The 23902-nt window shown below is 46.7% G+C and overlaps 1 protein-coding gene across 1 annotated transcript in view; it reads left to right on the forward strand.

Moving 5' to 3' along the window:
- Nucleotides 1–23902, forward strand: part of COL22A1 (collagen type XXII alpha 1 chain) — a 515441-nt gene that overhangs the window by 458326 nt on the left and 33213 nt on the right. Inside the window, exons 48-51 of the mRNA XM_075581796.1 lie at nucleotides 5823–5876; nucleotides 8559–8612; nucleotides 9639–9692; nucleotides 22178–22231. Of these exons, the coding sequence (XP_075437911.1) occupies nucleotides 5823–5876; nucleotides 8559–8612; nucleotides 9639–9692; nucleotides 22178–22231 (216 nt within the window). The remainder of the gene's footprint in view (nucleotides 1–5822; nucleotides 5877–8558; nucleotides 8613–9638; nucleotides 9693–22177; nucleotides 22232–23902) is intronic.

The raw sequence follows: 23902 nt of genomic DNA on the forward strand, positions 1-23902 counted from the left end.
GTCGGTGAGTGGGTAGGTGGGGTCGGTGAGTGGGTGGGTGGGGTCGGTTAGTGGGTGGGTGGGGTCGGTGACTGGGTGGGTGGTTTTGGGTGAGACTGGGTGGGTGAGTGTGAGACTGAATGGGTGGGTGAGTGTGAGACTGAATGGGTGGGTGAGTGGGAGACTGAGTGGGAGACTGAGTGGGAGACTGAGTGGGAGACTGAGTGGGAGACTGAGTGACTTGACTGAGTGACTTGACTGAGTGACTTGACTGAGTGACTTGACTGAGTGACTTGACTGAGTGGGAGACTGAGTGACTTGACTGAGTGGGAGACTGAGTGACTTGACTGAGTGGGAGACTGAGTGACTTGACTGAGTGGGAGACTGAGTGACTTGACTGAGTGGGAGACTGAGTGACTTGACTGAGTGGGAGACTGAGTGACTTGACTGGGTGGGAGACTGAGTGACTTGACTGGGTGGGAGACTGAGTGACTTGACTGGGTGGGTGACTGACTTGACTGGGTGGGTGACTGACTTGACTGGGTGGGTGGGTGACTGACTTGACTGGGTGGGTGGGTGACTGACTTGACTGGGTGGGTGGGTGACTGACTTGACTGGGTGGGTGGCTGACTGACTTGACTGGGTGGGTGGGTGACTGACTTGACTGGGTGGGTGGGTGACTGACTTGACTGGGTGGGTGGGTGACTGACTTGACTGGGTGGGTGGGTGACTGACTTGACTGGGTGGGTGGGTGACTGACTTGACTGGGTGGGTGGCTGACTGACTTGACTGGGTGGGTGGGTGACTGACTTGACTGGGTGGGTGGGTGACTGACTTGACTGGGTGGGTGGGTGACTGACTTGACTGGGTGGGCGGGTGACTGACTTGACTGGGTGGGTGACTGACTTGACTGGGTGGGTGACTGACTTGACTGGGTGGGTGGGTGACTGACTTGACTGGGTGGGTGGGTGACTGACTTGACTGGGTGGGTGGGTGACTGACTTAACTGGGTGGGTGGGTGACTGACTTGACTGGGTGGGTGGGTGACTGACTTGACTGGGTGGGTGGGTGACTGACTTGACTGGGTGACTGACTTGACTGGGTGAGTGAGTGACTGACTTGACTGGGTGAGTGAGTGACTGACTTGACTGGGTGAGTGAGTGACTGACTTGACTGGGTGAGTGAGTGACTGACTTGACTGGGTGAGTGACTGACTTGACTGGGTGAGTGAGTGACTGACTTGACTGGGTGAGTGACTGACTTGACTGGGTGAGTGAGTGACTGACTTGACTGGGTGAGTGAGTGACTGACTTGACTGGGTGAGTGAGTGACTGATTTGACTGGGTGAGTGAGTGACTGACTTGACTGGGTGAGTGAGTGACTGACTTGACTGGGTGAGTGAGTGACTGACTTGACTGGGTGAGTGACTGACTGACTTGACTGGGCGAGTGAGTGACTGACTTGACTGGGTGAGTGGGTGACTTGACTGAGTGAGTGGGTGACTTGACTGAGTGGGAGACTGAGTGACTTGACTGAGTGGGAGACTGAGTGACTTGACTGAGTGGGAGACTGAGTGACTTGACTGAGTGGGAGACTGAGTGACTTGACTGAGTGGGAGACTGAGTGACTTGACTGGGTGGGAGACTGAGTGACTTGACTGGGTGGGAGACTGAGTGACTTGACTGGGTGGGTGACTGACTTGACTGGGTGGGTGGGTGACTGACTTGACTGGGTGGGTGGGTGACTGACTTGACTGGGTGGGTGGCTGACTGACTTGACTGGGTGGGTGGGTGACTGACTTGACTGGGTGGGTGGGTGACTGACTTGACTGGGTGGGTGGGTGACTGACTTGACTGGGTGGGTGGGTGACTGACTTGACTGGGTGGGTGGGTGACTGACTTGACTGGGTGGGTGGCTGACTGACTTGACTGGGTGGGTGGGTGACTGACTTGACTGGGTGGGTGGGTGACTGACTTGACTGGGTGGGTGGGTGACTGACTTGACTGGGTGGGCGGGTGACTGACTTGACTGGGTGGGTGACTGACTTGACTGGGTGGGTGACTGACTTGACTGGGTGGGTGGGTGACTGACTTGACTGGGTGGGTGGGTGACTGACTTGACTGGGTGGGTGGGTGACTGACTTGACTGGGTGGGTGGGTGACTGACTTAACTGCGCGGGTGGGTGACTGACTTGACTGGGTGGGTGGGTGACTGACTTGACTGGGTGGGTGGGTGACTGACTTGACTGGGTGACTGACTTGACTGGGTGAGTGAGTGACTGACTTGACTGGGTGAGTGAGTGACTGACTTGACTGGGTGAGTGAGTGACTGACTTGACTGGGTGAGTGAGTGACTGACTTGACTGGGTGAGTGAGTGACTGACTTGACTGGGTGAGTGACTGACTTGACTGGGTGAGTGAGTGACTGACTTGACTGGGTGAGTGAGTGACTGACTTGACTGGGTGAGTGAGTGACTGATTTGACTGGGTGAGTGAGTGACTGACTTGACTGGGTGAGTGAGTGACTGACTTGACTGGGTGAGTGAGTGACTGACTTGACTGGGTGAGTGACTGACTGACTTGACTGGGCGAGTGAGTGACTGACTTGACTGGGTGAGTGGGTGACTTGACTGAGTGAGTGGGTGACTTGACTGAGTGAGTGGGTGACTTGACTGAGTGGGTGACTGAGTGGGTGGGTGACTGACTGGGTGGGTGGGTAACTGGGTGGGTGACTGAGTGGGTGACTGAGTGAGTGTGTGGGTGACTGGGTGAAAGTGACTGGGTGGGTGTGTGGGTGACTGGGTGGGTGACTTACCTTGACCCCGTGGCATCTGGCTGGGGCAGGAGGTGAGTTCGGGAAGCGGGGGCAAGAGTGGCAGGAGACCCGCGCCGCGCTTCCCCTCTCCGGTAGCGGCGCATGTGAGGGGGAGTCCCGCGCCGCGCTTCCCCTCTCCGGTAGCGGCGCATGTGAGGGGGAGTCCCGCGCCACGCTTCCCCTCTCCGGTAGCGGCGCACGTGAGGGGGAGTCCCGCGCCGCGCTTCCCCTCCGTCCGGGCGCCGGCGCACGTGAGGGGGAGTCCCGCGCCGCGCTTCCCCTCTCCGGTAGCGGCGCACGTGAGGGGGAGAGCAAAAGGCCCGGGCCGTGCTTCCCCTCTCCGGTAGCGGCGCACGTGAGGGGGAGAGCAGGAAGCCCGGGCCGCGCCGCGAGGGGGGAGGAGCCTGGAGTTTGCTGCTGAGCAGGAGGGCCGCGGCGCACGGTGAGGGTGATGGTGCGGCTGGGGATGTTGCGGAGCGTGGGGATTTGGGTGAGGTGGGGGGAGAGTGTGAGGGGCACCGGGGGAGAGGAGGGGGGGGGTGTGTGTGGAAGGTGAGCTGCGGTCCAACTGACGGGGGAGAGTGAGGGTGTGTGTGTGTGTGTGTGTGTGTGTGTGTGTGTGTGTGTGTGTGTGTGTGTGTGTGTGTGTGTGTGTGTGTGTGTGTGTGTGCCCATCACTCTGCCTCAGGCCAATGAGAGGTGCGGGGGCGGGCAGGCCAAGGGACCAATGAGATTGCCGCTAGGGACGCAGACATACAGTGCTTTCAGAAATATATAGTAGATGAAATATGGGTCTCGCTCAATTGTCACATCATTTACGAAATGCAGATTACTGGACTCTGACCCCTAAACTGAGCCCCCCCTCCATGGGTTTATCATAAATTATAAATCCGATCACATACAGAGGCGGCACACTTTATTCTAACTTGGCTGGTGCCGCAAGCCGGGAGATTTCCCGGCTTGCTCGTTTTTTTCCCTCGGCGTGCCGCTCATCATCGATGCGCGGTCACGCTTCATCGGGAGCGTGCGCGCATGGCACGCATGCCCAGGGCTCCCCGAGAGAGCCCTGGGTTGCTGTAATGTGGGGGATGGCGGTGGGGGGCTCCGGGGGTCCCGGCGGACCCGGAGAGGGGAGGGGGAAGCCCCGATCGGAGGACCGATCCTCCGAGGCTCCGGCGCGCGCACGGGACACCTCGGCGCGCGCCCGGTATCTGTCGCGGCCGAGACCGGGTAAGTGTTAGAATAAACTCGGCCGCGACAGTATTGATATTTTCCGTAACAATTTTTTTTAAAACAAATGAATGTATCACTATATTTTATAACCAGATTGGAAGATAGGATTGTGAAATGATTTGGAATAAGTTATTTGTAGGAAGTAGATAATGTATAACGTTTAATCTGTTGTCCAATTGCATAGTACTCCATTTACAGTAACTATTCTTACAAGTAAAGTGTGTAATGCAGTTTTTCATTGTACAGTATGTCTTCAACTTGCTATATTAACTGAAACTAATAAGGCTCCAAATTAACCTTTGGTCCACATTGGGCTACAAATATTTTGGTCCAATTAGGGGTACATTTTTAACAATTGTACAAACGTAAGATTGATATATACTGTATATATGGTATAAACTGTCATAAACCATGAGGGACATAATATAGAAGTCTCTGGGCAGAACATTGGTACTAAAATGATTCCAAAAAGTAGAATATTTATTAAAGAATAATTTACCAATGTTATCAGAGGTTATTCTGTGACTTAAATTTATTGCATCAGCTTTTGAGGAAGAAAACATTGACATATAGGGTTGACAGAGCGGCTCAGTGAGTACAGACACTGACCTTGAGTTTGAAGTAGGGGAACCTGGTTCAATTCCCTGTATTTGTTCCTTGTGACATTGAGCAAATCACTTAATCTTCCTGTGCCTCAGGCACAATTTTAGCATCATGACATAATGCAGTAAATGTATATTTTTGTGAGCAGAACTGACTTAACATGTATGTAACCCTGTTTTGCCCCCCTCCCCAGCCCCCCCCCCCCCCCAATCGCAGATAGGGTCTATTATGCGGAAATCTATGTTGGTTACTTGAAGTAGTTTGGTGCATACCTGCTGATAAACAGTAGCCATGAGTCTCCCGCATGATGGTAGGGGATGTCAGGACAGACTTCTGGGGTTTAAACTGACTCATACTCTAGGTGACAGCGCCTCCATCTCTTGCAGTCCCCAGGATAAGGGGAGAAATCCCTGCTTGAGAGTCTCTTTCTCCTTCTTCCTGATAGATTTGAGTCTCGGGCAAGAAGTATATTAAACAGTATCTCTTTATTCTCTATGCACACAGCACAGCAGTCAAGCAGCAGCTCTTAGGGCCTACACTCTCAGGATGTCCCTGGACCTACACTCCCAGCCAGCGGGCACCAGGAGCAGTCCTAGCTCTTCACTTACTCTCTGGTAGAGTAAGGCGAACAGTCTCCCACTGCTCCCCTAAGGGAGAGCACACATTATGCATAGCCCTGCACACTGCTCATGGGTAGACCTTGCTTCTCTCACAATAGAGACAGACTCCCTAAATTGAGGAAGTGCAGCCCCTTAAGTACATATCCAGCAGGAACCAGACCCTTGCCCCTGATTGGACACCAGGCCTGATTACACTACCTTCTCTGTGACTCACTGAGCTGCAGAGGTGTGGGAAAACACATGGTTACTCCTGGCCACCTGCCCTTACCGGGGATTACCGCCAGGAGGAGGGCAGACTGATAGCCAAAACCAGCAAGTGCTACATGTATATTTGTTTGTAATTTAATATTTATTTAAAAATAAGTTAAAGAAAATCTCTGTTCTTCTTGATTTTTTTTCTAGATGTTATTCCCCCCCACCTATTATGTTGATCTGTGGGGGTCTCTATGGGGCTCAACCGCAGTACCCCAAAAATTATTGTCAGAATATGATGCAGCTTTCTACTACATGACCTGAACATGAGGCCATCAGACTCATTCAGTGTGTAATGCTTGTAATGTCTTCTTTACTTAGGGTGGTAAAGGGGAGCGAGGGGTCGCTGGAGACTATGGAGAAAAAGGTGAACAGGTAAAATTTCTCCGACGTATGTATAAGCACATTTAGGTCGACATGTATTAGAGAACTTCAAGTACAGGAAATTATGTTATGATTTAAATTATATACACAAATAGATGGAGAAAACTACAGTTATATGTCACCATATTTTAAGTTATAAATATACAGTATGAGCTCAAACTTTTTATGAATCTGTTTGACCACAGATCACATGTTTAGCTTAAGGTTAGTCCCTTCAGTGCCCCTGCAGCTCATAAGTAGCTGTGAACTACATTGAACGTCCCGTAGGGATTCCTAGTTTAGGACTCACTGGGTTAAGTAGGCAAAGAAGGGTTGGGTAGCCATGTTCCATGTAGTAGTAACAAAGGAGGGAGAGGCAGTAGGGGTATTATACCTTTTATTGGACCAACACATTGTTGATATGTTACAAGCTTTTAAACCTCTCACCGTGCTTAATAGGGTCCTACCCTACCCTGAAAGGTTCGAAAGCTTGTAACATGTCAAGCACGTGCTGGTCCAATTAAAGGTGTCATACCACCTACTCCCTCTTCCCCCTTTGTTACTACAGATGTAGCAACATTTATTGCCTCCATAGGCGCGTGAGGTTGCGGTACCAGAGTGTGGCAGGGCTGCAACCAAGGAAGTAGTAAGATGCCGGGATGATTAATTCAGCAGGTGTCCCTTCTTCTGAATGGGACCAATGCTGATTTAATCCTACCAGGCCAGCCATGCATATGTAATGGCTGCACATAGGAGTCCCAGAGAGAAGCTGTCTGTCTGTGTCTCCCGAGCAGCTGTTACAGTGATCAAATGTTTTATTTTATTTTTTTATACTGTATTGAAGCAGGAGGTTGCTGGAGGTGAGCCCCATTAATTCAACTCTGGGGACCCCCTGCTTCTAGAAATACAGACCTCCATAGGGGCATCGGTAGCCATTTTCAGCTGGTGTTTAAAGCTCCCAAGCCATGCCTCCAGCTGGAGCGGCTACCGGTATCCTCTATGGATGTCTGTCTCTAAGGAAATAAGGGGCCCCTGGAGTTCAAATTAATGGAGTTCCCCTCCGAGATCCCTATATAACCCCCCTATAAAATAATAAAAACAGTAAAACATTAAACATACATTACCCGTCTTCATTACCTTAGTAGTACTTGTATTTACTATAAGGTGTCCATTGATTGCCAATGTGATCATCTATGCCCCCGCTGAAGGCATAGGTAGCCACAGTGACAATCAATGGATTTTATGGATAGTGTTCCTTGTTAATGTAATGTTTTTTTATTGTACAATAATTTATATTTGAATGGCTAAAAGGGCTAATAGCCGTATTTGGATAATAGGGCTATTGCCCCTTACTGTGTGTGGTGGTGGTGGGAGTTTGGGGGTAGAGAGGGTGGGTGATGGGGGTCGGCCTCCTGAGGGCGTAGAGGAAGGGGTTTACAACCTTATTACCTTAGTGGTTAGCCACTAAGGTAATGAAGGGGGTAATGTATGTTTAATGGTTTACGGTCTTTTAATATTTTTATATACTGCACGGAAGCAGCGGTGAACTCCATTCATTTCAGCTCCGGGGACCCCTTGCTTACGGAGACACAGAATTCCGTAGGGGGCACCGGTAGCCACTCCGGTTTGGCCCATGTGACGTGATGCGGGAGCTTTAAACCCCAGCCACTGTGGCTACTGGCAACCCCTACCGAGGTCTATATTTTCGGAAGCAAAATAAATGTAATAAAACATCCGATCATCACTGTAACAGCTGCTCAGGGAGATGCAGAGAGAGACAGCTTCTCTGTGGGACTCCTCCGCGCAGCTATTACAGACTGCCGTGCCCGGGACAATTAACACTGCTTTAATCCTGCGCAGAATGCACTGCTTTTCGATGCTGCAAACCGCTGCGTGTTTGAGCCTGACGGTCTGCGGCAACGGAGGCAGTAAATATTACTACAGCAGTACATGGGTTAAATAAGTGTTTAGTGAAAAGCTTCCCCAAATTTATCAAAGAAACATCCCTTTCAAATGAACATGATTTGTTTCTTTGATAAAATGTTTTGCCCCCGTATTTCACTGCTTTTGCCTTGATATACTGTACATATCAAGTGTATTTTTCACCAAGAAGAGTAATTGGATTTTATGAACGAAGCAAGGAAAGAATCCCAGTAATTAGCACAGTGCCATATAATTAATGAATGTTACACTAAGATATAACTTTTAATTACACCTACATAAGTTGTAAGGTAGTTTTATGTAGCTGTAATTAAAAGTTATATCCTGTTAGATCCATTCACTATATTTCAGGGAGTGCTTATTACTGGGATTCTTTTCTTGCTTAGTTTGTTATTATATCATTCACCCCAGAGGTGCACCTGCCCTCTGATCCACACAGAAGCTGAGTGAGGGTTTTACTTCTACTTTAATTAATTGAATTTTACACATTACAAGTATTTAATTAATTTGCTGTGAAACATTCTACACTTGATCATCCATTTATATAATTCCAGCTTTATACCGTATTTAAATAAAAAAAAATAAACAAACATTCCCCAGCAATGGTCATCTCTGTTATGATCAGCTGTGCATAATGCAACCCGACCCCTTCTAAATAAAATAGGGAGGTTGGAATTCGTCCATGACCTTTTTATTACTCCTACAGTATATCAGCTGCACCTGACGTACTAACTGAACTGCTTTCTCATGTAGGGTAATCCGGGGATGCCTGGTTTCATTGGATCGCCTGGTACACAAGGACCACCCGTAAGTTTACTAATGATCATTGGAAAGCTTGTTGTATTATATATCAGGATAAGTTGTCATGGCATCAAAAAGCTGGCTCTGCAACCATTGCTCCCTTCCAACCACCTGCATCCATTCTGCAAACTACAGCAGCAGAGTTTTTATTAATAATAATAATTATTATTATTATAATAACTTTATTTCATCTAGCGCTTTTCTCCCAATGGGACTCAAAGCGCTTCACAATTACAGTATAGTGCGAGGTACGCAGCACATAAGGATTGTTAATGACGCCGTGCCTGTGCACAATGCTTACAATCTGTTTTTGGTACCTGAGGCACAGGAAGATAAACTGCCCAAGGTCACAAGCTAGTTTGAGGCACATTTAAGGTATTTCTGCATTGACTAACGATAGATAGGATTAACACAGCAGGGATCCCTGGCAGTCCAATTCAGTTTGAATGGGACTGCCAGGGACCCCCGCTGTTAATCTGATAGGCCATTAATCAATGCAGAAATGCTGGGGCTAGTTTAAGGAAAGTTTAAGGCATGTATTCAGAATGTACCTGGGTGTTTTTTGGGGAATTGCCACTGGTTTTTGTTCGAATAAGAGTTGCCTCTACTGTATATCTTTATTTATATAGCGCCATTAATGTACACAGCGCTTCACAGCCGTAATACACGTGACAATCATATAAATACTGTAACAAATAATACAAATAACACATAAAGGGGAGAAGTGCTTCAGACATTAAAGTAACATTTTGGAAACGGAGACCCTGCCCCGAAGAGCTCACAATCTAATGAGTTAGTCTCTTTACTCGCACGTGTAGATAGAATTGCACCACATTTGTCTTAAGAAAAAAGCTCCATAATGCAAAAATGGGGCAAAAAGAAACCAGTGGATAGGGGCCCTGTGATAAATGTAGGGTGGTATTTTGCACTGTTTTGGCCCCATGTTTGCAGCTGAGAGCCATTAATAAATGACCCCAATGTGTAGAAATGACTTTAAACTACAACTTCTTTCATCTCACTCAATTTATTTAGGGACCAGATGGTTTGCCTGGATCAATGGGTCCCCCAGGAGCCACGGGAGAACCTGTAAGTAATATAATGGAAACAATACTAAAGGAAATGTTCAGCTAGTGAACTCATGAATAACATGATAAGAGACTTTGTTGTTATCATTATCAGGCAATTGTAATTATCTATGTAAGCTTATTCTATAAAGTTGTCCAAATGCCAAAATTGCATATAGCCGCAATCCCCCCTACTCATGTCACCCCTCTATACAGGGCTCTCCTGGAGCTGAACCCCGCTACTGTTGCGGCTAAGCTTATTCTAAAGCTTACCCGGAATTGTTCGGGGCTGTTACCTGTAGCACCCGAACTTGGCCGCGCGCCAGCCGCATCTCCGTTCAGCGCTAATGGCGCTGAAGAATGAAAGCGCCGCACGCGCCGAAACTAAAAAAAAAAAAAGCCCGCGGTGGCGGCCGATTTAGACTCAGGGCGGCCGCAACTGTATGTTCTTCTCTGGGGACCCCATGGTTTCTGATATACTTACTGGTGAAGATATAGGGTTTAAATCTCTCTCTACAGGAAACAAAATGGCTGCCCAATCTTGGACCAATAGGAAGCTGCAACATTATTGTACGAGGCAATCTAAGCGCTTTTTTTTTTTTTTTTTTAACATTTATTTTTTTTACACAGGATTGAAGCAGGGGGTCTCCAAGGCTGAACCCCATTCATTTCATTTCTGGGGACCCCCTGGTTCCATAGATACATACTTCCATAAGAGGTGTCGGTAACCACTCCGGCTGAGTTTCAGTGTTCACATTAGGGCTGCTTTTCAAAGCTCCGGTGTCCTGTGGGCCAATAGGAAGCTGTGACATCATTCGGTGCGGCTTCGTGTTGGCTCACGTGATGCAGGAGCTTTCTTGCGCTGCCTTCCTCCTCTCCGGTGACTGGTGCTGTTGCAAGCTGGCAACACTGACGTCGCTGATGGCCTCTTCTGCCAGCAGTGACGTCACTTCCGTCACCATGAAGTCCATTTACTGCCAGGGAAATGTTCTTGTGTGGTAGGTGCGCGCAAAGAAGTTTCACTTCAAAAGGGGGGATTGCTAAGCGGGAGTGCTGCTGACATGTTCCCAATGTGATTTAATAAAAGGTTGGCCCATTATTCTTTACACCAGGGTTTTTGTTCTACAGTATGTTCTTCTGCAGCAACCAAACGTCACTGCGAACACACACAGGGGGTAATTTATCAAAGTCTCCGAGCTTCTAAAGCTGTGGTCCCAGCCACTGCCACGGCGCACGGCGCGGCGTGCATTGTGAGTGTAAGCACCGCCCCTCAATGGGGAAGGGCCCAGTACGCACCTTCACGCTGAAGGTGCAGCCGCGCCGTACTGCAATTTTTTTTTAAACTCAATGAAATTGAGTTTAAAACTTGCGACGAAGGCGTGGCCACGCCCCCACCGGTGGTTCACCCAATGAGGGCGAAAACACAGCACCAGATTTACCAATAATGAAAATGTCATTGGTTTCAAATGCAATGTTTTTTCCTCAGAGATTTGGTGCACTTTCTTGGCTCCAGATCACTGCCAGCAGACTTTGGTAATGTAGCCCCCTGTAAACAGCACAGGCTATACCTATCTTCCTTCTGCTGTGGTAAGTCCTGTTAAGATCAGGCACCAGTAATCATCATGGGTTTTCCCCCTTCATAGCCCTATCCTGAGTGGTAGACGCAGGCCTGGACTCTGCTGCAGGTGAGCAAGAGGGTAGGCTCTGCTGACATCACGAGGGGCGAGGCTAGCTCTATATTTAGCAGCCAACTCCGGTGAGTAGAGTTAGAGTTGCTAGTGATACCGAGAGTCTGGAGTTGCCGGTTAGTTATGCCGGGAGTATGCAGTTCAGTTAGTATGCCATGAGTCAAAGAATCCTGCGGATTGGTCTGAGGAGTTGGAGGAGACTACGGTCTCCCCTGCGCAGAGTGCAGGAGCATAGAGAGAGAGAGGAGTGGAAAGATTCAGCGTCCTTTAGTAGAGCTGATAGAATTATAGACTTGGTGGACCAATGCCCTCACCCCACTTCCAGGGGTGATGGGGAGAATCCAAGACCCACCGCGAGGCTAACCTCGGGGTGGGCCACGGGGTATTGAAGCCCTAGCTCAGACCATCCTGCCGGAGGAGAGACTTGGATGGAAGGAGAGGAGGAATTATCTGGGGTGAAGGCGAGCGGCGTAATAACCCGTCTTGGCTATTGTTGTTGCGGCTGCTGGAAGCCACTATCGTTGGGAGATTGCTGCTCTGTCAATAAAAGAGACTATTCGTTATTATCAAAGACTGTGTGTGACTTGGAAAGTACTACCCTGGGACCCAAGGGGTTCTTCTATACCGGTCCTGTCCCATATTCCTGGGAGTATAGAAGATGGAGGCGCTGCACCACTTAGAGATCATGGAGGCTACCACCCCTCCTGTTCCTCACAGGTACGCACCACACCGCATGTAATCTGCCCTCATGCACCCTAGACACCACCGTAGAGTCTGGGGGAAGGGGGGAAGCAGGGTTACAGTAAAATAACCCTTAAACACTACAACCATCAACATTCAAATCTCATTATGAAGAGAAATACACTTTATTTAAAATCAAGCTCATATAAATGATTTCAATTATAAAACACGTGTGTCACCAATAATTGCTTTGACCCAAGGGTTATATAAAAATGGCAAATCTAATTTGAAATCTTCTTTTAGAATAAAAATATTACTCTTCATTTTTATGGAGTTTAATAAAGTGTCAGTAATAGAACAGTGTGCGCTGGTAGAGAATTCACCATTACATACATTACCAGAGTGGCCTTATGTAACTACAGTATTTACAGGTATGGGCCGGCTTAATGGCTGCATTTTATCATGATAATAACCCAGTAATGCTAATTGTTACGTAAATCATACAGTACTTGTGCTGTTGATTGAAAATATCATAAACTGTGCTAAGTGAGTGCGTTGCCATAAGATATGGGCAATGTTAAAAAAAAAAGATTGCAGGCAATGTACTTTTTCTCATATTAAAATAAATCTGTGATTATTTACATGGACTCTATGCAAATCTCTTGAATATTGAGTGGCCTCCGTTTGATTGATCTAAAAAGAAAGTCCTTCATAGATGTTGCTTCAATTTAGTGCAGCTTTAAGGCTCCCCAACGTTACATTTGGACAATGTAAAAATAGAAACAGGAAACCTCTGAACTTCATTCATCTGTCTGACACGGAGAGAGCTTCGCGGGATATGGAATAGAGGCCAAAGAAAACGACCCCTTTTTTTTGTTGCTGCTGTGTAAGGTTATATTTCCTGCGTCTCGTACCCTTTCAGAGAGGTTTTTACATTCCAGTTCCACAACTCTGCAATTTGCATTTCATTGCAGGGTTTCTTTTCTTCTGAGAAATAAAGGTCACCTTTATCTCAATTAAATCCGTAATGTACCTGAAATTCTTTATTATGTATCGCAGGGGCACGCAAACTTTCTGTGCTGCGCCCCCACCCCGCCTGCCAGCCCCTATGCTCACCGCCCCCTTACCCAATATGATTCACGGGGGGGGGGGGTCATGTGACATCATGACCTGTGACCCGATGTCATGTGACCCCCGCGGCATCATTTGGCATGTGTTGCTATGGCGACGCACATGTCACAAGACCCCGCGGCGTCATTTGATGCTGCGTTGCCGTGGCGCGGTGGAAAGGTAGGTGAAGTCCGCACCCACCCCCAAAATAATCTTGCGCCCCACGAAGGGGCACGCCCCCACTTTGCGCATCCCTGATGCATCTCATTTGCCACTAGAGATGGGCACATTTTTTTATTTATTTATGATTTGGATTTATCTCGGATCGGCCGGTTCTTTTGGTCGGCGGATTTTACGCTAATCGGTCTCAAGAAGGGCGATCCGCCTTTTTTCTGATTTTCTGTACGATCGCTGACATCCACATGGCAGATTAATAAACCGCACTGCGACTTTCGGATTCAATATGGAACCTGAGTGCGAATTCTTAAAAATCCACCCGTATCGAATTCAATTAATTTTTTTATTACCCAATCCGCAGACAGATTTTGGTAGGGGGGGACGGATTTGGTCTTAAAAAAACAGGGAATTCCGGAAAACGGATTTGGACTGGATAATGGATTTGGACTGGTTAACGAATTTGGACTTGTTAACGAATTTGGACTGGTTAACGGATTTGGACTGGTTAACGAATTTGGACTGGTTAACGGATTTGGACTGGTTAACGGATTTGGACTAGTTACCGGATTTGGACTGGTTGACCCATCTCTATTTGCCACCATTTACCAAGTACATTTTTGTTCCGCTTTCCATTCTATACCATTATGTTTGACTTCTAGTACTGCACACACTGCCAGACTTTAATCATGACCAGTGAATAGGGATCACCATTGTTTTCCCCCATGCTAGCAATATCTTTCTTTACACAGCTTTACTATCTGCTTATCTTTAAATGTAGCTGACTGACAGCATTTAAAAATAAATCTGAGAACTAGAAGAATTTTGTACATTTTTTTAAATGTTCAGAATGTTCATTACAAAACAAGGTTTTATCTTATACAGCTCAACCCTGTTATAACGCGAATCCGCTTATAACGCGACGCAAGCGTGGCTCCCAATTTTCGTATTTATGAATACCTTACAACACGATTATTGGTGTCTTAAATACTTTATTGTACAATGCATACAATTGTACATTATTTCTAATGCGATCCGCTTATAACGCATAGTGATTCTTTGGACCCCAAGCACAGCGTTATAAGGGGGTTGAGTTGCTTAGGCGCTGACCCGTGCTGAGGCGCGTTGACACTTCTCAATGAGCCCCTGCAGCTGCAATGAGAGCGGCTTTAGTAGGGGCTCGTGCACGCTTCCGCAAGCGTGCGGAAGTGTAGGTCTTAGACAAATTTTAGATTTTCGCGCTCATGGGAGCGCAGGGACGGTCACGTGAGCGGTTTGTCCAATGAGGGCGAACCAGCTCTGTGACGTCACATCCCCCCCCGACACGCCCCGGACGGCGTGCGGTCTAAGGCCAGGGAAAGCACCCGCTTTCCTCCGCACGGCTGCAGTCCTATGGATGCAGCCTTACACACACCATTCTCTCTCCCCCCCCATCCCTCCATTGTCGTTCCCCCCAACCCTCCATTTTCGTTCCCCCCCATCCTCATACCAAGCAACATCACTCCATTATCGTTCCACCCTTCCCATTCTCATTCCACCCTTCCCATTCTGTCTCTCTCCCCATTCTCTCTCTCCCCCATTCTGTGTGTGTGTGTCTCCCCCATTCTCTGTGTGTGTCTCTCCCCCATTCTCGGTGTGTGTGTCTCTCCCCCATTCTCTGTGTGTCTCTCTCTCTCATTCTGTGTGTGTCTCTCTCTCTCTTTTTCTCTCTCTCTCTCTCTTTCCCCCATTCTCTGTGTGTGCGTCTCTCTCCCCGATTCTCTGTGTGTATCCCCCATTCTGTGTGTGCATCTCTCTCCCCCATTCTCTGTGTGTGCTGCCTCTCTCCTCTCTTTCCATGCTGCCTCTCCTCCCCCCCATGCTGCCTCTCTGCCCCCCCCCATGCTGCCTCTCTCCTCCCCCCCCATTCTGCCTCTCTCCTCTCCCCCCCATTCTGCCTCTCTCCTCTCTTTCCATGCTGCCTCTCCTCCCCCCCATGCTACCTCTCTGCCCCCCCCCATGCTGCCTCTCTCTCCTTCCACCCACATTCTGGCTCTCTCTCCACCCCCCCATGCTGCCTCTCTCCCCCCCGCCATGCTGCCTCTCCCCCCCCCCCCATGCTGTCTCTCCCCTGTATGTGTGTGTATCCGTTCTGGTCCCTACCTGCCTCTGTGAAACATGGGGGGAGGGAGCCATTTGAGCCCCCCACCCCATGCTGCCTCTCCCCCCCCCATGCTGCCTCTCTCTCCTTCCCCCCCCCATGCTGGCTCCCTCTCCCTCCCCCCATGCTGCCTCTCTCCCCCCCCATGCTGCCTCCCCCCCCCCATGCTGTCTCTCCCCTGTATGTGTGTGTGTGTGTGTGTGTGTGTATCCGTTCTGGTCCCTACCTGCCGCTGTGAAACATGGGGGGGAGCCATTTGAGCCCTGGCAGCAGACACTGAAGCTCCCACTATCTCACTGCTGGGGCTCCTCTGCCTCTAACCCCGCCCCCACACTGCCTCTAACCTCGCCCCCACACTCTGCCTCTAACCCTGCCCCCACCCTCTGCATCTACAGTCAGACCGGCCCCTGCTCTGCTCCTGCATTCTTGCTCTCTGCTGCCCCCCCCTGCTCTGATTGTCAAATCCGGGACAGCCACAAAAAAACGGGACATTTTAAAGAATGTGGAACAGGCATTAAAAAAACGGGACTGTCCCGGCTAAACCGGGACATCTGGTCACCCCAACTATGGTGCCATCATTAGTGAAACACACACACATAAGTAGCTGATCTGCCTGAATTTAGTGTTTCTGGAGATGGGAAAAGCATGTTAATTTTTCACAAGATACAGATTAGCTAGACCGTCACTTTAAAGGGGGATTGAGCTTTCTCAAGAAGCCAATTACACTGATACATTGTTTCAAAATTGTTTGGCCTACTAGGTTGAACTACCCTTTAAGATAATCTGTTTCCTTCCTATTTTGTAGACAGCGGTCTGTACACAGCCCTTGGTCTTTTATCCCAGGGATGCACAAACTGGGGGGCGCAAACTTTTCTGGCTTGGGCGCGGAGCTTACAGAGGCCCCGCGCTCTTCCCCACAACATTTAAATGAAATGCCTCTGTAAGTCCCTTACTTTGTCTCCAGCGGCATCTGGTGACACATTGCCATGGCAACGCTGTGTCACAAGACGTAATGACGCCGAGATGTCAGAAAACGCTGGAAAAAAGGTAAGGGGCGGGGAGAAAGGGGGCGTAGACAAAAAAGTTTGTGCACCCCTGTTTTAGCCTGTACACTGTATCCTGCACATAAATTGTGAAGTTTATACTTTTCTATTTTATTTTTATTATTCCTATTTTTGTGGTACTACTCCTATTCCGCAGTGTCCATCCTGTATGTCTTTGTACCATCTTTAAGTAAACATACCATACTTCCACTGACAAATAAGCTGTACTGTAATTAACAAAACCTAAGGAAGAAGCCTGACCCTTCACTGGTAACCCTTACATCTTCAGAACTCTATGCCACACCATTCAACCCATTCCTAACCAATTCAGATACTCCAGGGCCAACTTGCATCTTGATACGTAGTATCTTGTGTGGGAAAGTGGCAGACCCTGATTTGCCATATAACCTGCTCTAAATATTTATGAATAACAAGGCCAATAAAAAAAATGAACCGGGAAAATACTGAGAAGCCCATTTAGAAAGTTAGCCACCGATGTTGCGGCACGTCAGCTTTCAAGTTCTCAAAATTATATTCATCCAAGTATAGTGAACAACAATATAAACACAAAGTAACTCACCACAGGGCTTTCTTTGCTGCATTCACCTTAATTATCTGTTGGGGTGATATTCCGTGTATCCAATGCATGTCTTTCAGATAAGAAATGTTTTCTCATATCCCCTTTCCAACTACAGTGACAATTACACTTTATTGCAGCGTTATTTTCTCTTGGGAAAATGACTCTCCTTTGTCTTAATTACATCCTTAATGGATTTTAAAGTGTCCATTACATGCCTCGTCTCCTACCTCTTATCCATTGAGTATATCATTTTTATCCCTTTGTCATTCAAGACCTTTCTTCTGAAAACGGTGGACTGTTTTAGTGGTTTTTCTATTTTGTTTATGTTCCTGGGGAGATTTCGTTTTATGAACCGCACCGTGCCAGGTTTCAGTGAAGATCAGTAAATAGTCATTATCCCCTCTTTCCTTATACTGGTAATATCTGTCTTTAAAAAACAAACACAATACCACGTCGCTCACCATAAACAAACAACACAAACCTTTATCTGGTGCAAAGGGGAAAGAATATAGCAAAAACCACACAAATAAATGATCATAAGAGATCACAAAACCTCTAATAATTGCACTCAAGATAGGTCACACTAGGAATAATAGCGTGGCCACCATGAAGGCTTAAATAGCCAAACCCTCCAAATGGGGTCGACCTATTATTTATTTATTAATATAAATAAAAATAAAACACGACGAAACACTTAAAATAGTGATTATGTATCGAACCACTGGCAGCCCAAATTCGCAGCAACACGGATATCTCTGGAGTACAAATCCACTCGCAAGAACATAAAGTGGCTCTGTACGCAGATTATATTATTCTGACTCTTACTAAGCCGCTCATCTCGCTACCTAACTTGTTCGAGCTTCTATAGCGATTTGCCCGGATCTCCGGGTTCAAAATAAATCAGACAAAGTCGGAGGCACTAAGCCTTAACATCCCCCGAGAGACGGAGAAGCTGATCGAACTCAACTTTGAGTTTAAATGGCGACCCACATCCATAAAGTACCTAGGGGTGCATATCACAAAAAAGATAGGCTCCTTATATCAAGCAAATTACCTTAGTCTATTGAAGACTTTAAAAAAGGAATTACAAGACTGGGCTGCATATGGTATTTCATGGTTGGGTAGGATCTATAGTGTCAAGATTAACATCCTCCCCGGATTTTATACCTGTTTCAAACTCTCCTGATACCCGTGGTACAGGCGGATATCATAGGGCTTCAAAAATCGATATCAAAATTTGTATGGAAGGGTAAAAAACCATGGATAAACGCCAAAATGATGCAGAAACCTAAGGAGGTGGGGGGTCTGGCTGTCCCGAGCATTATGTCCTACTACAAAGCGGCGCAATTGTGCCAAATCACGAAATGGCATGGGGACCCGGAGCTTCGGAGGTGGGTGGCACTGGAGAGGGAGGCGTGCGCCCCTCTGGAGCTCAGGGACCTAATCTGGTACCCGAGGATACGGGTAAAGGACATTAACAAACCACTAACCTCTGTGCTCAACTCAATCTCGGTCTGGGAGGTGTCTAAAAGTAATTGCTTGCTAACCTCCAACATACACTTATGGCTCCCTTATATGGGAATCCGGATTTTGCTCCGGGACTAGCAGGCAAGAGTTTCCCGCTGTGGCGCAAATTAGGGTTTAGAAGGTTGAAGGACCTGGAGGGTAGTAACACGATTAAATCATTTGAACTATTAAGGTCAGAAACGGACATCCCCGACACAGAATTTATTAGGTACCTCCAGGTCCGGTCATTTTATAATGTACACCCAGTGAGACCACCGTTAACAAATTTTGAAAGGCTCTGCGTGAGAGGTAGACACGCGGGGACTGATTTCTGCTTTATACAGAGACGTGGTCGGTGCTGACAAAGACGACACAGACAAACCCAGATTCATGGCTAAATGGGAATCAGATTTACAGTGCACACTAGAGGACGAGGACTGGACAGCGATTTTTAAGGCCGCAGCCAGTAGTTCCATCTGCACGACATTGAAGGAGAACTCATATAAGGTATGTTACGATGGTATCTCACCCCAGTTAGATTGGCTAAATTTGTCTCGGGCTCTTCCCCGCTCTGCCCCAGGCAGTGCAGGGAACGGGGGGATCTGGTGCACATGCTGTGGTCTTGCCCGAAAATAGTACCTGTCTGGATCCAGATTAGAAATTGGCTACAGAGGATTTTTTTGAGCCTCCAAATTCAGCTTGACCCGTGGCTGTTTTTGTTAAGCAAACCCACAAAAGAGGTTTCACGCACGGGGAACAAATTAATAGCACACTTTGCAACAGCTATGAGGTGCGAGACCGCAGCATTGTGGAACCAGAACGCAATTCCATCAATAGCAAAGATCAGGAACAGAATTTGGTTCATATGCCGGATGGAAAAGTTAACGAGCCTTGTTAATGACTCTGACGATAAATTCCAAAAAGTCTGGTTGCCTTGGCTGGCCCAGACAGATATTCAAGGGGTGAATGAGGCCACAATTTGGCTATGATTGAGGCAAGTGAGTTCTCCTTTGATTGGTGGCCTGGAGCACGACGGGACGGGCTGACTAGACGGAGGGCTCCCCCATGTAGAACCGGTAAGACGGGAGCAGTATCGCTCATGTGGAGATAGGTGAGCTGTACCGCAGAAGTGGCAATCGGCTGGTGGAAGCGCTTCGAGGATGAACAGATCGACACCCATCGCCTGACCCTCCCCCCCCAACTTCCCCCCTCCCCACTCTCCTTTGTAGTCCTGGTCTTGTTGTTGTGTTGTCTTGTCGTCTCCCCATCATGTGACCCATTTTGTGTCGTATGTCCCAGACAGTCTTTTGTCTACCTAAAATGGATGTCGATATTATTTTATCCTATGTATGTATGCAAAAACCAATAAAAAGAAAGTTTAAAAAAAAAAAAATAGTGATAATAAAAATCAATTTAGATGCCTATATTATCTCACTATTGCCTATTACCGATATAATATATAACTGCTTCCACCCAGCACATGGGGATTTTTATTATCAATATTTTAAGTGTTTCGTCGTGTTTTATTTTTATTTATATTAAAACTTTATTATTTTCTGTACTCTTGTGTGACCAAATAGCGGTCGTCCCTATTTGGAGGGTTTGGCTATTTAATATCTGTCTTTACCCAGCCTTACTGTATATTCTGGTTTCTTTCATTGCTTTTTTTATGTAGGGTTCCTGTACAAATCAAGCTTTTTTTTCTTGATTAAATTAGCAAATATAACTCACCACATTGTGCTCATTTTGTAGACTGTCACAAAATAATTGTGGGTTTTAAAGCGGTCCAAGTGGCACTTAAAAACACAAATAACTGTTATTTTGACACATGCAGGCTTTGATTACTTTTATTGAAAACAAATTGCCTAAGCTGCCGATCAATTGGTTCTCCCGTGATCAATAGGCAAAGGTTCTGCTTCTTTGGTTTTCTGTTTCAATCAATCCTTCGGTCAGTGTAACTCTGCAGCTACAATATATTCTTATATTACTAAGGTTACATTATCTATTGTTACAGTTTGCAGCTCAAACTGCTGGGAATATTGGCAACAATTTATGATAAACAGGAGAGCGTTGCAAAGATCTTGCACTGCTGGGGAGAGTGGGCCTGCTATAGAATTGAAAAGATACTCAGCAGATTAAAACCCATTAAAAATGGCATTAAAGCAGCAATTCAAGCCGACAAATGTGTTTGTAATTTCCTTTATGTAGGATTGGACCAGTGGTCTCCTGCTAATTTCAGCACTGGGGACACCCTGCTTCCGAAGATACTTACCTCTGAAGTAGGTGCCTGTAGCAGCTCTCCTCGGCTGCCAGGGATCACCTAATGCCACTGTTCAAAGATCTCACACCCTGCGGGCCAATAGGAAGCTGTGACGTTATCGGTGCGGCATTCTATTGGCCGACGTGATGCGGGAGCTTTAAACATTAAAGCCCAGCTTGCTCAGTGGGAGCTGCTACCGGCACCTACTTGAGAGGTAAGTATCTCTGGAAGCCGGGGGTCCTCGGACAGTGTCAGATTGCCCATTAGGCCCGTTTAAGGCGGCAACATTTTGGGGCAGCAGTTTATAATTTAGCCGCACTGTCAGGCCTAATGGGCAGCTACTTGCCTTTGTCGGCCGCCTCCTTTCTGCCACCCTCGCGCTCCTTAGAAATACCGGCATCAAGTGACTCTGCGGACGTCCGGCCGGAATGTCACACCGTGTCTTGTTGCCATGGCAATGTGATGTCGCGACATCAAATGACGTTATGACTTCACGTTTCTATTGCAACGCGCCACTGTACGGCGTCACTCTGGTGATGTCGCTGACGCTGGGATTTCAAAGGAGCAGGAGGTCGGCAGAAAGGAGGCGGCCGACACAGGCATGTGCCTCGGGGCGGCAAATTTGGAAATCTGCCGCTGTCCCAGGTGCTGAAATGAATGGGGTTCTGCTCCGGGGACCCCCTGCTTCAATCCTAGATAGAAAAAAAAATGTGCAAAAAGTGTTGCTGGCTTGGATGGCTTTCCTTTAAATGTTGAATAAAAAAAATGTAGCAAGTATTATCTAATACTACAGAACTGATTTATTTAAAAAATAAATAAAAACCACATGTAGGATATTGCATGGATTGCTCCCTTAAAAACACTGCAGGAGGTCGGTAAGTCTTATGACCTTCACATTTGATGTACACATATTTTTTTTCTTTTGGGAGGCACGGTTCTTGAAATTAACTTCTGCATTAAATTCTGTTCCTTGCGTTTTTTAGAATCATTCTTTCGCCATAGCTGTCTTACTTTCATCAGTCCCGCATCTACTGTAATTGCTGAACAGAAGACGTGTACTGTAACTGCAGCCTTCTATCCAGAAACTATCAAACACTGTAGGACAGGAAAAATTGCCATTTCAAATTATTCTCCAAACATTGAGGTTTTGTGGGAAACCTGATAACATCTCTTATTGATAAAAAAAAAAATTGTGCTAATTGGGAATGTGCTATTAGCAGTTGATTAGCCTTTACCCCTATGCGCAATTTCCGCCTCATCTTCATACACAAGTACATCAGTGCAGCCCATTTAACCAATTGTAATTGCTGGTATTTTCTTTGCAGGGGAAAGAGGGTCCAGGAGGTCCCCAGGGACCCCCAGGGTTGCCAGGACTTCCGGTAAGTAAAACGCTGTAATCATGACCCCAAAATTATATTGAAATTGCTGTATACTCTAAAAGTATATGCAGTAATCAGCGGTTTCCTCGTTTTTTCTTCTTCTAAAATTATTGTATTATTACTTTGTCATATTTGTAGCTTCTATTGGATGATGCCATGGCTTAGTACATATGAAAATAAAATTGGGAAATGATGGGGGTTATTTACTACAGTCTCTGCGGTGCAACGCTGGATCAAAACCCAAATAACTGCATGAGATTTACCAGAGGAAAGAACCCCATTGCTTTCAATGGGATCCCCATTCATTGGTAAACATGGTGCTGTTTCTGGCTATAGTTCTGCCCTAGCTTTGATGTCAGGAGATATTAGTAAATAGAACCCAATATGTCCCAAGTGTAACAGCAGACTCTTCAAAGGGCACTAAGAATTAGTGATGGGGAGAAAAAAGGCATACTGTACTGAAGTTTTTTTCAGTGAGCAGACTCAATTTTAACTTTTTGTATATAATTATCCGTCATGTTTTCTACATTCATTCTCTACTTTTAACTTCTAAGCAGTAGTATTCCTGAGACAACTGCTAGAGACTCATTGGAATCTACTGGCAGATTTAAACATTAGTAATAAGAATGTGTTCTTTGTGATTAAAAAATGATTTACCGTATTTTTCTCATTTATGTAAAAAATATAGTTTTTTTTTGTATTATACTTTATTGCATTTATCTTAGTTGAAACTGCATTGGAAATACCGGTAAACCTAAACAGCAATACTAGGTCACAATAGCATTTACTGTATACACATATGCCCGTAGTTATTGAGTGGTGCTTTGCCTTAAGACACCTTCTGGCACCGGAAAACCTTTTACTGCTCATGTAATTGCCTGGAACAAAACAGAAAGTAAAATGCTTTCTGGTACTGGAAGGTGTCTTATGACTTATTAAATTATTAAATATTTAACTAATGGCAGTGTTTCTATTCCAAGTCTAGTTCTAGGCCACACAACACATTCCAGCACAATTACACTCCATACCACTTATTATATATGGCCCATGTTTGATTAAGTGTCAAGAAGCCCCCGGGAATATAATGGAGGGGGCCATTGACCTTGGCGATGTGGGTCCCCATACCAGTAGTTATAGGGTTAAGTTGTGACCAAGAGAAGGAAGGGCAGGGTTTTGGAAGAGGTGGGATGTTTGTTGTAAGGAAGGCAGGATCTGTGGGGGCATAAATAGCCCAGAACGGTGCTCTCCTCTTCCTCTCTTTGTGTGCAGGTTCCCTCCCTCCTGTGTGTCAATCCTCCTTCAGGTATTGGGGGAACACACATGGGGGAGGTTGGGAATGTGGTTGTCAGGGATGGTTAATAGATTTTTGTAATGGGGTGTACTGTTGAACTGTTAGTATTTGTATACAGTATGTTGCTTCTTTGTATATGTTGCTGGTTGAAAATGTGCTATTTCATCACAGGAATGGATTATTTTGGCTTTGTATGATGGGGAGGATAGAATTGCTGGTGGGCCCTGGTAAAGATGGTTAAGGCCGTAAGCAAGGCAGCCTAATATATGGTGGGTTAAAGAGGTGCTCCGGACTTGTCTTTGGGAACTGTCAATCTAGGTCAGAGAACAGGAGCAGGTGTTCAGGCACGGTATCCGTAACCCTTAGGTTGTTAGTGGGCT

Source organism: Ascaphus truei, chromosome 2 (assembly GCF_040206685.1).
Source record: "Ascaphus truei isolate aAscTru1 chromosome 2, aAscTru1.hap1, whole genome shotgun sequence".
Lineage (NCBI taxonomy): Eukaryota > Metazoa > Chordata > Amphibia > Anura > Ascaphidae > Ascaphus > Ascaphus truei.